This window comes from Monodelphis domestica, chromosome 3, assembly GCF_027887165.1.
Source record: "Monodelphis domestica isolate mMonDom1 chromosome 3, mMonDom1.pri, whole genome shotgun sequence".
Taxonomy (NCBI): domain Eukaryota; kingdom Metazoa; phylum Chordata; class Mammalia; order Didelphimorphia; family Didelphidae; genus Monodelphis; species Monodelphis domestica.
In genome coordinates this window covers 488,561,329-488,574,568 of record NC_077229.1, presented here as the reverse complement: position 1 = coordinate 488,574,568, position 13,240 = coordinate 488,561,329, and the positions used below count along the sequence as shown (strand labels likewise).

The window sequence follows — 13,240 nt, the reverse complement described above, 5'->3', positions numbered from 1 at the left end:
AAGTCTTAAGTCTTCTGATCTTGCCTTAGACTCCTACTAGCTATATCTAAGCTAGCTACTTAACTCAGGGCAACTTAATTAACTGTTCTTAGCTTCAGTTTCTTTATCTGTAAAATGAGAGTAACAGTAACATCTACTTCCCTGAGTTCTGAGGACCAAATGAGATGGCATATGTAAAGAACTGTATAAAAATATAATAATAATTATTCTTATGCACATCTGTTGGTGCTGTAAGCTCAAAAGATCCTAGAAAGTACCTTTTGTCACTAAACATCTGAATGACTTAGAAAGAAATAATAGCTAAAGGCAAATACACTAATTTAGAAAATACATTCATTAGCAAAATATCCTAAAGAATGATGGTCAGTTTTGAGCAGTATCATCCCATAAAACATCAATGATCTTTATTGCTAAATTGGTAAACCTTTCTTGGTTTTCTTAGCTTCTCTGTAGGTTTTGCATCCACCTTCTGAATTCTTTCTTCACCTTGAGTTTTCCTGACACTGCTCTTGCATGATTCTCTTCCTACCCATCTGATCAATCCTTAGCTTCTTTGATGGAATTCTCTATTCAAACATATGTCACCCACAATGTGTGGATGCACTCCAGAGCTATGTTCTGGTTCTTTTTTCTCTTTTTATTCTCATTTTCTTCATTTTACACCAACTACTCTGCTTAGTTTCAATTCCACCATCATCTTTGTTAAGAAATTCTTTTTATGATTAAAAACCATTAAGATGACCCCTTTTTGTGGAAATGTATTTTCCAAGTATTTAGCAATAATGAAAATAACTAGTTACAGACAATATTAATCAATAAGTATTTATAAGCTAAGTACCTGCTAGGTACCAGTCGCTCCTTAGGCATTGGGTATAGAAATACAAAGAATTGGACAGTCCCTCTATTGAGAGTGAGTTTGCATTATAATGTTGGAGGCAAGTATATATAAAAATATATACTGCAGAAATAGGTTAATAAATACAAATATATACAGGGTAGTTTGTAAGAGAGAATACTTGCATTTGAGGTGGATCAGGAAAGGCTTCATGTAAAACAGTGTACTTGATTTGTATCTTAAATGAAGAAGGAAATTTTTCTAGACCTAGTGAATCATAGACATCTGGAATCAGAATGGCCAGTGTAGTATTTGGAGATAGGAAATGGCATGTACTGTGTGGGAAACAGAAAGCCAGTTTGGCTAGATTATAGGGTTAGAGGTGGAAGGGTGTGGTTTAATGAAGCTAGAAAGATAAATTGGGACTCATTTGTGTAAGAGTTTAAAAAAATAAACAGAAGATCTTATATTTGATCCTAAAACAATAAGCTACTGGAGTTGATTGGTCAAAAGGAGTATCATTGTTAAATCTGCACTTAACGACAGTTACTTTGGCAGCTGCAACAGAGTGTTGGATCAACTGGCATGTGAAGAAATTTGCAATAATTGCAATAATTTAGGCAAAGGGTGTAAGAGACTGAAATAAAGTGGTAATTATGTGAAAAGAGAGTTTATTTAGTTGGGTAGATGTTGTAGAGGTAGACGTGAGAATTTGGCAACTGTTTGGATTTGTGGAGTGAGAGAATGAGGAATCTAGAATGATGCTAATTGCTAACTCCAACCCAGGAAGTACATGGCAATGCCTTCTACAGAAATAGTGGCGTTTGGAAGAAGGCAAAGACGGGGTGGGGAAGGGGTAATGAGTTCCAGTTTTAAAAATACTTAATTTGAGCAGTCTTCTGGACTTAGATTTGAAGTGCCAAATTGGCAATAAGTGGCATTCGGTGGAATTTCATTTAAAAAAAAAAATCTAAGGCTGGACATATAGACCTGGGATGATTATCTACTATCTTGAAGACATGAGCATAGGACATTTATGGGCAGGGAAGGAGTCTTTTTCCTCAATAGTTCTTAATATATTATCCCCTTCCTCCATTAAATGCTAAACTCTTAAGATTTGGCCCTGTCTTTAAATTCCCATGCCCAAAACAGTGCCCTGCACACAGTAAGTGCTTAATGTTATAATTTACTGGATTACAAAAACACAGTCCACATTACTTTGACCAAATCTATTTTGTAATAATCTTTGTCCATTTATTATGATTAAATCACACCTTATTTAGGGAAACAGTAGCTTAGCTTGGCTAAATCTCTGAGCCCAGCTTTTGATTTATGCTAAATGACCTACTTTTCCCCTCAGTCCCAGGTATTTATGCCTGCTTCAAGTAGACAAAATAGACAAGATAGACAAAGAAGACAAGATAGACAAGGCCCTGCTCAGCTAACTAAAAAAAGCTAACAACAGGATTGTTGCAAACCCTTGTTATCTAATAAAGATCTATCACAACATACTTCATATAGTAGATAGCTTAGTTAAAATAATCTTTATTAAAGTCCTACTGTGTGCTAGGCCCTATGCTAAGTGTTTAGGATACAAAGACAAAAATGGGATGAGCCTCTGTTCCCAAGGAAATGGAATTCTAAAAAAAAAAAACAAAAACAACACAGACATAGATGAGTCAAATGAAGTAGATACAAAATAATGCTGGGAAGGGAGGCATGAGGTACTAGCTTGAAAGATCTTATAAAGAAGATACTGTTTGAGCTGTCTTGGAGAAAATGAGGAATTTTTAAAATCATAGGTAAGGAGGGATATCATTTCACATATTATTGGTAGCAAATAGAAATAAAATATTTATGTGAGGAACATCAAGTAGTCGATTATAACTGGATAGACCAGAGTAGAATAATGTGTAAAAAAGACTAGAAGTTTGGGGAGGGTTCAGGTAGAAATGAGCTTTAAATGTGAAATAAAAAAATTTATACTTGATCCTTATAGGTAGGTAATAAGGAGCCACTGCATTTTATTATAGAAGTGACATGATTATTACATTAAGCATTAAGAAAATTGCTTCAGTTGGTTTGTGCACAATAGCAAGGCTTGAGGCAGGAGGCTGTTCCTTATCTTGGTTAAAGCATCCATTAGATAGTGTGGAGATGTGGAACTAGAGCTTAGGAGAGAGGCTAAGGATGGACACATAGATCTGAGAATCATCTACTAGAGATCATTGAACTCCTGGGAGTTGATGAGATTACCAAGTGAAAAAATGTAAAAATAAAACCAGAGACCAAGACAAAGATTTGGGATACCCACAATTAGGTAGCATGACATGGATTAAGATCCAGGAAGAGTCTAAAGAATTGTAGTCAGGCAGAGGCAGTAGAACCAAGAGAACAATGTTACCATAAATCAGAAAAGAAAAGTTTTCTGGGAAAAGAACATAGATGGTCTGCAGTGCCACATGCTGCAAAAGTGTTGAGAAAGGGCTTTCAGATTTGGTAATTAAAAGATCATTGGGAACTTTAGAGAGAACAGTTTCATATGAATGATGATGTCAAGAAAATAAGAGCAGAGGAAATACGGGTGCTAACTGGTTATTTTTTTAAAAAAAGGTGTATTAAGAAGAGGAAGAAAGTTAATAAGGTAAGTGATGAGAACAAGCATTTATTAAGTGTCTACTGTGTGTCAGGAGCTATGCTAAGTATTTTGCAGATATCTCATTTGATGCTATTATAGAGTGATGGAGGGGTTAGTAGTATCTGAGAAGAGTTTTTCTTAAGGATGGGGGAAACTTAGGTTATGTTTATAGTAAGCAGAAAAAGATCCCGTAGTTTAGGAAAGCTTGAAGAGAAGAGAAAAATGAGGATATGTCTGAGGGAAATCTACTGGAAAATATGGGAGGGAATAGGATCAAAAGTACAATTAAAGCCTTCAGCACATTAAGTGTACCCTTTCTGGCAAATTTGTAGGAGGACATATACTAGAAGTGTGTGCAGGGGAGACAAGCATAGATGAATTGTGACTTGCTGCAATTGAGGAAATATTCAAACTAATGAGATCACAGATCTGGTTATGTATTAAGTGTTTGAATAGGAAAAATGAAATCAGATTCTTTGACACTATTATTAAATTATCCGTTATATAATTTGAACCTTTTTATCAGACCATTTTTTTAAAGTTTTGGGTTTTTGTTCTGCTTTTCAGTATTTGAATAATATCCTACTTTTTTCTTTAAAGCATTCAGAGATATTAAATAATGTCATAAAAATTGCAGTAGTGTCTTAAATTGTTATCTGTTGCTTAAAATTGCTTGACCAATAAACTAATTCTTTTATTTTAATAAAAATTGGGTTTCTTCCCTTAATTTGTTTCTATTAGAAAATTTATTAATAATTTCTTTTTTAGACTGAATCCGGTTATGGATCAGAATCAAGCTTACGCCGACATGGCTCAATGGTATCACTTGTGTCCGGAGCTAGTGGTTATTCAGCAACATCCACTTCATCATTCAAGGTTAGTTATTACAAATAATTCAAAGGAGTGCAACATACATGAAAAAAAAAAGATTTTTAAAGCTTATCCTTAGGAATAGAACCTCGAATTCATTTATATTTCATGTCAAGGTGAGGAGGAAAACACAATGATATTTGTCTTCTAAATAATTTGAAAATATTAAATTTTATGTTGAGTGAGTATAGAGCACACACTAATTGTGAAAGAAAGGATACTATTGATATGACATTGTTTTTTAAGCTTAAATGATTCAGAATTTGGCCACAAATTATCTAAAACATTATTCTTCCTTCTTTCTCTTACCCTTCCTCTCAAAAAACAAAATCCATATATATCCAGTAGATAAAAATAATTTTAAGTTTTTTATTATTTTTAAGTTAATTTTTATTAATTAAAATTTTAAATTTAAACTATTATTTATGATTAATGATAATTCTATTAGGATAATAAATTGTTGATCTATTTTATTTATTTTTTATATTTAAAATTAATAATATATTGTTATAAATTACTATTAAATTTAAATTACTCAATTTATTTTTATTATTTATTTTAAAATATTTTAAAACAGAATGAAAAGGCTGACATCAGAAGAATGCAGATTATAATTTCTAATGATAGTATAACCTATTTTCAGGTATAATTTCCATGTAGCCTTTTAAAAGCAGTTTTATAAATAGTTCTCAAAAGGTCACTCACTTATTATCCTCAGATAAATTTCTTGTTCTTAGCATCAATACATGGTACCAGAGCCAGCACTTAATTGCTAGAGAATTGAGTTGGTGGTATGAAAGATAATGCTAATGTCATAACAAATGTGCATTTAAAATAAATTATGAATTTTATAAGAAGCATATGTTTGTGGTCTTAAATATAGTTGCAGGAAAACTGGCAGAAATTGCATAAGTGGATTTATCAAAGATTAGTAAATCATAAATGAGATTCTTTTGGCAGTAATAACTTCTGTGAATATATAAAGGATGTTTGATTTCTCTATCTCATTTCCAACTTGCAAGATGATTCTTCTTGTTACATTTAGTGGCTGAAAGAAGAGCCATATTAAGCATTATTTCTCATTCCAACTTGGTAGGAAATCCTATTATAAAAAACAATGACATAATTTTAATGGAAACATTTTAATATTTTTATTAAAATAATGTAGAAAAATTAGAATATGTGAACTTGAGGAAAACTTGTTTTTCAGTTAAAGAAAAGATTGAAATCTATTTTTTGGTACCTATTTTCAGGATTGTAGCTTAAGAATTATAAGGAGCTCTAAAATTAAACTGCCCCAACCCCATAATATTACACCTGAAGCACCTGAGGCCCAAGGAGATTAAAGGTCTCCTTTCCCAACATAATAACTTGCCAGACTATCTCCTATATATCCCAATAATTTCACTTTAGGAAATAATCAATTTCATAAATCTGACTATTGGATCCTGGGAAATAATCATGTAATTTGCTTATTTAAAACATCGTAATATGAAGTGTCACATGAGAAAAGAATCCTTATTCATCTGAGTTTTAAAGAATGTTCTAACATGGAAGGATTCATTTCTTAAAAGAAAATATCCTGTGTACTTTGAAGTAAGAATTCAGTTCTCTAAACCCACCCTGTAGGCTAGTAGAGTGGTTTAAAAAGCCACAAATGGGGGCAGCTGGGTAGCCCAGTGGATTGAGAAATAGGCCTAGAGACGGGAGGTCCTAGGTTCAAATCTGGCCTCAGATATTTCCCAGCTGTGTGACCCAGGGCAAATCACTTGACCCCCATTGCCTAGCCCTTACCACTCTTCTGGAGCCAATACACAGCATTGACATTATATAATAATGTATTTTTGCTTCCCCGGGGAATTGGTGAGGGTGTGTATGTATTTTTTTTCTCTCATCTTCTATCTACATATAGCACATTAGTTTTTCCTCTAAGCTACTACTTTGGCCAGAGACTGGCTTTGAAAGCAAAAGACTGAGCTTGAATGACAGCCCCTGTGTGGTGTTGGGAATGTCATTTCATCTATCTAGGCCTCAATTTTACCATTTTGAAATGACAACTTGGGCTTAATGACCACTTAAGTTTGCTACTCAAGGTCTGTGATCCTTACTTTTTCATCACTTGATAGCTATTTAGCACCATTTTATTTAAAATACAAAGAAGAGGGCAGCTGAGTAGTTCAGTGGATTGAGAGCTAAGCTTAGAGTCAGGGTGTCCTAGGTTCAAATCTGGATTCAAATACTTCTTAGCTTGTGACCCTGGGCAAGTCACTTAACCCCACTTGCCTAGACCATACCACTCTTCTGCCTTAGAACCAATACAAAGTATTGATTCTAAGGTGGAAGGTAAGGGTTTAAAAAAATAAAATATATTACAAAGAAAATATATTTCATGGTCCATGGCCTTGAGGAACTCTTAATAACTTGACAAAGATTTTTCTCTTTTTGTGTGTTCTCCCTAAACTGCCACATGGATTTGTTTTATTGTAATTTTTTTTGTCATTTACCATGTTCCATTGTTTGTATACATTTAACTTAATTCCAAATCTCAATCCTTTTTCTGTATAAAAAAAGGAATATTGAAGTCAGAATGACATTTAACCTTTTTTAAAATTGGGAACTGAATTATTTATATGTTCTAGGCTGATCAAGCTTTAAGCATTGATCAGTCATATTCAAGCTTTCTCTTTCTGGAATAAGAACTTGAAATGGACAACTCTACCTTTTTTAGGAGAAGGCAGATATTCCAAATATGAGAGGACAGCCTATACCAAGGTATGAGGCAGGAGATGGACTATTCTTTTGGAGGAACAATGAATTGTCTATTTTGACTAAATGAAGAGTGTGTGAAGGGGGAAGTAATATAAAACCACATTGGAAAGATGTAGTATGAAGGACTTTAAATGCTCAACAGAGAATTCCATTTTTTTTAAACCCTTACTTTCCATCTTGGAATAAATACTGTGTATTGCTTCCAAGGCAGAAGAGTGGTAAGGGCTAGGCAAATGGGGGTAAGTTAAGTGACTTGCCTAGGGTCACACAGCTGGGAAGTGTCTGAGGCCAAATTTGAACTGAGGACCTCCCGTCTCTAGGCCTGGCTGTCAATGCACTGAACTACTCAACTGCCCCAGAATTCCATATTTTCTAAGCCAAGAGGAAGGTAATATACCTTTTGAACTGGGGGAATAGAATAGTTAGTTTTTTGCTTTACAGGTATTATTGGGCTACTACATGAGTCATGGATTGAGTTAGAGCAGCCAATTAAAAGGCTACAACTGCATTAAGCCAGAGATGATGAGAGCTTGAACCAGAATGTGTGGCCATGTAACTAAAAAGGAAGAAGAGATGTATATGAGAGATGTCATTTCTATGTTCATAATATTTGACAACTAATTGGTCATGAGGATTAAGAGAGAATAGAATAATGAATGACTATGAATTTGGATGACTAGGTAAACTTGAAAAAAATGGGCAAGTAGAAAGAAAGAGGAGGCATGGGCTTGTGAGGGGGAAGAAAATGAGTCTGTGCTTAGGAATGGGGAGTTTCAGATATACCTATGGGACATTTAAATGGAGATATTTAGCACACTATTAGGATTAGATAATGTAGATCTGGAGATACTTGAATCATTAGGAGCTGATGAGATGACTTGAGAATTTAGAGGGAAAAAAAGAAGCCTTGGGAACAGTGATGCCTGAGAATGGGACAAGAATGAATATATTGAAACTACAAGAGAGAATGAAAAATAGTGCTTAAAACATTAGAAGAACCAGAAGAGAATATTGTCAAGAAAATGGAGAAAGTATCCAGGAAGAAGAGATATGATCAATAGTGACACAATGCAGAGTTCAAAAAGAATTTTTAAAATGAGAAAAGTTCTTGTAATTAAGTGAATCAGAAATCATTGTTAATTTGGAAAAAGCAATTCCATTGAGTTGGTGAGATCAAACGCCAGATTATAAGAGATTATTTGAATGTGAGAGATGAGACATATAGAAGGGCCAGGTTGAAAGAGAAACAGAATAAAGAGGTTCCCCCCACCCCTTTTTTGGTTCTGATTTGGGGTTTGTTTGTTGTGCTAAGGCAGATCTTGGCATCTTAGGTAGCAGGGAAGGAATCAAATAGAGATTGATAATGAGAAAGGATGGTCAATAGACAAACTCTGGGAAGAAACTGGAATTGAAGTCACAGTTGCAAGGGTGAGTGGCTCTGATAAGAACAAAGACAATTTTTTCAGAGGAAAACAGTCCAAAAGGTAGATCATGAAAGGTGGCTATAAATAGGCATGACTATTTCATGTGGGTTATTTTCTACTCTTTCCCTTCCCCTTTGTCTTTTTTTTTTCTTTCCAGAAGGGCCACAGTTTGCGTGAGAAATTGGCTGAAATGGAAACCTTTAGAGACATCCTTTGTAGACAAGTTGATACTCTTCAGAAGTACTTTGATGCCTGTGCAGATGCAGTCTCCAAGGATGAACTTCAGAGGGATAAAGGTTAATTAGACAATTGCTGACCCCTATTTCTGCTTATAGCATGCATTGATTAAAAACCAGTTGCCCTAAAGAAAAGGGAAATTTCATTTCTAAGGTAATTGTCAAAATCAGGAGCTATAGCCACATTTATAACAATTCCAAATAAGCCTTTTTTTAACAGCCTAATTTCATGATACATTTCAGAGAAGTCATAAGACAAAGTTTTTCATTTACTTGTTGTCAGAAGTTTAGGATTTATCCTTTTGGTAACAGTGTACTTTATTGGTTCTTTTAATTTTATTCCCATGAAGAGCTAGAACAATGATGGTGAACTTATGGCACGGGTGATAAAGATGGCACATAGAGCATGTGGCTACTCATACCCCGCAACCCCAGAGTTCATTACTAGAAGGGCAGAGGGACTCTGATAGAGCTGCTCCCTTCCCCCTCTCCACCATGCCTCACAACATTTTTTTCACATCTCCTGCCTTTCTGTACACCTGCCTTTCTGCACACAGGGGGTAAGGTGGGCTGTTCACAGGTAGCAGAACTGGAAGGGAATAGAGAATTCAGGCCACTCCCCTCTCTGCACTCACTGAGGACATTCCTCACTTCACCTGCCCCTCTGCCCTGTTTGGGAGTAGGTGGGGTGGGGCATAGCATGACATTCAGTCTCTGGTGGGGGGTGGAGCTGGCACAGTTCTTGGTCTAGGGCTGGCACTCCATCTCTAAAAGGTTCATCATCACTGGTCTAGACTTATTCTAGATAGGGGATAAAGAATCTTTTTCAGTATCATGGCCTATGTCTTTGGGGATAAGTTAATTTGTGCTGCCCAAATGAAAAGCAACTTAATATTTGTCTTTTTCTTTTAAGGAAATAGAAATTCATCTAATTTGTCAAATTATCTACCTCATTAATAGGTTTCATTCTGAGAAGTGACAACTATTAATTAGAATGAGCTTTGGAATTAATTCATAGCTGTATGAGATATTAAATAATAGTAATTTCATTCTTTATAAGTAGCTTTTCTGACATTTTCTTTCTTGTTCTTATGAAATTCTTTGCTCTATGTTCTAATTTTTAAAGGCTTCAATTTTCTCTGAAGCAGCTATCCTTGAAATATGTCATATTTAATAGGCTTAACATTGTAGTGTCTAGAATATATTCAGTTTTTCTCATGAGGGAAATAATTTTTTAATGATGGTCTCATCCCCCACACCCCGCAATAAAAGGTGAAATTTTTTTCCCTTAGATATATCCTTTCCTTCACCCTACTTTTCCCTCCAAGTAGGGATTTTACAAAGTGAGTATATAAGATTGATAATGGTAACTTTTCAATGTGGTAACTTTAAAATAATAATTAACAAAGATTAATGATTAATGATAACCATTGAAATAACAAAAAGAAGTGATTCCATAGAGGATATATGACCATGTTATATAAATATGAAAATATAAAGTTGAAAAATATTTATAAACATGACTACATCGATTTTACCATCAGTGAATCTAAATAACAATGTGAGTAGATTTTATGTACTTTAATGCCATTATAAATAGTGAGAAGTGTTTCAGTTTTTTAGCACTATATGAGTAAAATTAACCAGCCAGCTAGATCTAGTTTGTCTTAAATTAGGCTTTCTTTCAAAAAATTTTTATATCTTCTTTTCCAATTACATGTAAAAAGAATTGCAGTTCCAAAATCTCCCTTCTTTTCTCCCTCCCTATCTCTTCTCCTGTGGTGAAAGAACAGACATATAAAGTATGCTTTGGTCTGCATTCAGACTTCATTGTTTCTTTCTCTTTAGGTAGATAATATTTTCCATTAAAAAAAAATCCTTCAGAACTATCTTGGATCGTTGTACTAGTGAGAATATAGCTAAGTCTTTCACAGATGATTACAATATTGTGTGTACAATACTCTCCTGGTTCCACTCACTTCACTGGGTGTCAGCCTATGTACGACTTTCCAGGCTTTTCTGAAACCATCTTGCTTCGTTATTTCTTAGAGCATAATAGTATTCTATCACAGTCATATACCAATACATAATTTATTATTTTAATCATATCAAAACTTATTCATCCATTCATTCTCCAGTTGACAAAGAAACATCAGTTTCAAGTTCTTTGTCACCACAAAAAGATCTGCTTATAAGTGTTTTGCACACAGGTCTTCCCCCCACCCATTTTTAAAACAATCTCTTTGGGATATAGATCTAGTAATGATATTGATGGGTCAAAGGTCAAATTGACTATATCGACTATCCATTCTTGTATAGTCTACAGATATTAGATTAGACATTGACTGATAATTCATTTAAAAAACATTTTTTAATGACAAATACTAGATAGGTCCTGGGGTGGGGGGATATAAATAAGAATATAGTTTAGCCCTTGATCCATTAGAACTTGCAATCTACAAGTTCTGCAAGTATTATATAATATATAAATATATATAATATAATAATTAAATAATAGTAATATATAATTACATAATAATTCATTAGAGCCCATTTAGTTCTGGTATAAAGTATCAAGAATAAGCTAAGAAAGGAGAGTTATTTCTCAATAGGAGAAATCATCAAAAGATTCATTAAATGTGTCACATTAGAACTAAACTTTAAAGAATAGAAAGGATTTCAACAGAGGGACATGGAGCAATGGATAAGGAAAAATTGGGGAGATAATCCAACCTCATTTCCTTTCCTTCTTCCTCATATTTTGTAATTCAGTTAAGTTATTAATTTATCTTCCAGCTATCTTAGATAAGAAATTATACTATACCAGGGATGCAATAGGTGAAAAAATTGCACTAGCCTTGTTGGAACCCAATGTAGTGGGAAAGATGATCCTTATGGGCAATGAATAATTCTAGAAAGTAGAAGACAAAGTATATAGGAAAGGTTAGACAAAGTGGCATAATAAGTTTATGGATTGGAATATAAAAGATTTCATTGAAGAGTTGATAAAAAGGTAATGAAAGGTTTCAGTAGAGAGTAAAAGGGAGGCCATTCTAGATCAATATAAATGCACACAGTGGGGCAGGGGTAAGGTTTAGAGATGAAGAATGAAGCAAGATAGGAAAGCAAGAAGAATTTTAACTTAACCAAAATATAGAGTGATTCCAGTATGTAATAAAAGCTGGATGAATAAATTGGGACAGGTTGTAGAGAGCTTCAAATGCCAGTTTAAAGAGCTTGTATTTGGCTTGATATAGGTTATGTGGATCCATTAAAATTTTTGTTTTGTTTTTGAGATTTTGCCCAGACCCCATACTTGAGGAAAATTACCATGGGCAGTTCTGTTTTGAAGTATTCTTTGTCACAGAAATTATACACAGCAAATAATACATAGAACGTTGAGTATTTTATTTTTATTGATTTTGTCTTCCTCTAATTATTGCAAATAATCAAAGCTTATTTTAGTTATAATTTTAGTTTTAGAATTGAAATTAGTTGCAGAAAGAATTAAACATCTTTGATGTGCTTAGCTCTGAAAGAGTTTGAATTAGACATGGTTCCTGATCTAAAAGGGAGAGGAAGAGCACATGTATGTTTTCATACATATTCACACAGAAGCAGTGCAGACAGTTGTTGTTTTACATGTAAATAAAGTATTCTAAAGATACTGAAGTAATATTTTTATATCATGCAAATTTTACCCATGGATATAGGGATAGGAGGGAGGGAGGCAGATGGTCTTGGAAGGAGGGGGCCAGCACTTGGTTTAAGGATACATGGAGGTCCCAGAGAACAGGAAGGGGAACAGATCGGGGTCAAGGCTGACCATATGGGTACTAGCTAGGACTGAGAGAAAGAACACTCAAAGGTAGACTTAAAGGGACCAGATACTTCTAGACAGGAGAAGACAGGTAACAAATGGGGGCAGGTATAGACACAGTAGCCAAGCATGGAAGGACAGAATACAGACATTCAGGGTTGTAAAGGTGGACAGAGTGGTGCAAAAGTCTTTCTCAGTACCACAGGTCTCAAGCCAAGTCCCTCATTCAATGGTGGCAATTTCTCAGTGTGTCTATTCTGCTTTCAGTTGGAGAGGTTTGTTTGTTTTTGTTTTTGTTTTTGGTGGGGATGGGTTGGGAGGCCATGGAACTTTAAGCCAAGAGAGAAAGCACAGTAGTAAAGTTAACTTAGAGTTTTGTTTTTTGTTTTTTGGTGTTTTTTTTAATGCCAATTTCCTTCAGAATTCTTTATGTAAGGTCAAATTTTGCATAATTTGAATTTATATAAAGTATTAACTGCATATAAAGATGAGATCATAGTCTATGTTTGTAATGTGCACATAAAAAATTCAGTTGGTCTGCCAAGGTAACAGTATTGATTTAATTTTATCACATGTTAAAATGGAGCTACCTTGCAGACTGAAATGACAATGGAGAAAATACAGTCAGACTGAGCAGTAGGACCAGAT

General features: G+C 34.4%; 1 protein-coding gene across 3 annotated transcripts in view; it reads left to right on the top strand.

Moving 5' to 3' along the window:
* CERT1 (ceramide transporter 1) overlaps nucleotides 1–13,240 on the top strand; it is a 178,360-nt gene that overhangs the window by 91,379 nt on the left and 73,741 nt on the right. For all 3 annotated transcript variants that reach the window (XM_007486557.3, XM_007486558.3, XM_007486559.2), the window contains 2 exons: nucleotides 4,242–4,349; nucleotides 8,694–8,832. In XM_007486557.3, the coding sequence (XP_007486619.1) occupies nucleotides 4,242–4,349; nucleotides 8,694–8,832 (247 nt within the window). The remainder of the gene's footprint in view (nucleotides 1–4,241; nucleotides 4,350–8,693; nucleotides 8,833–13,240) is intronic.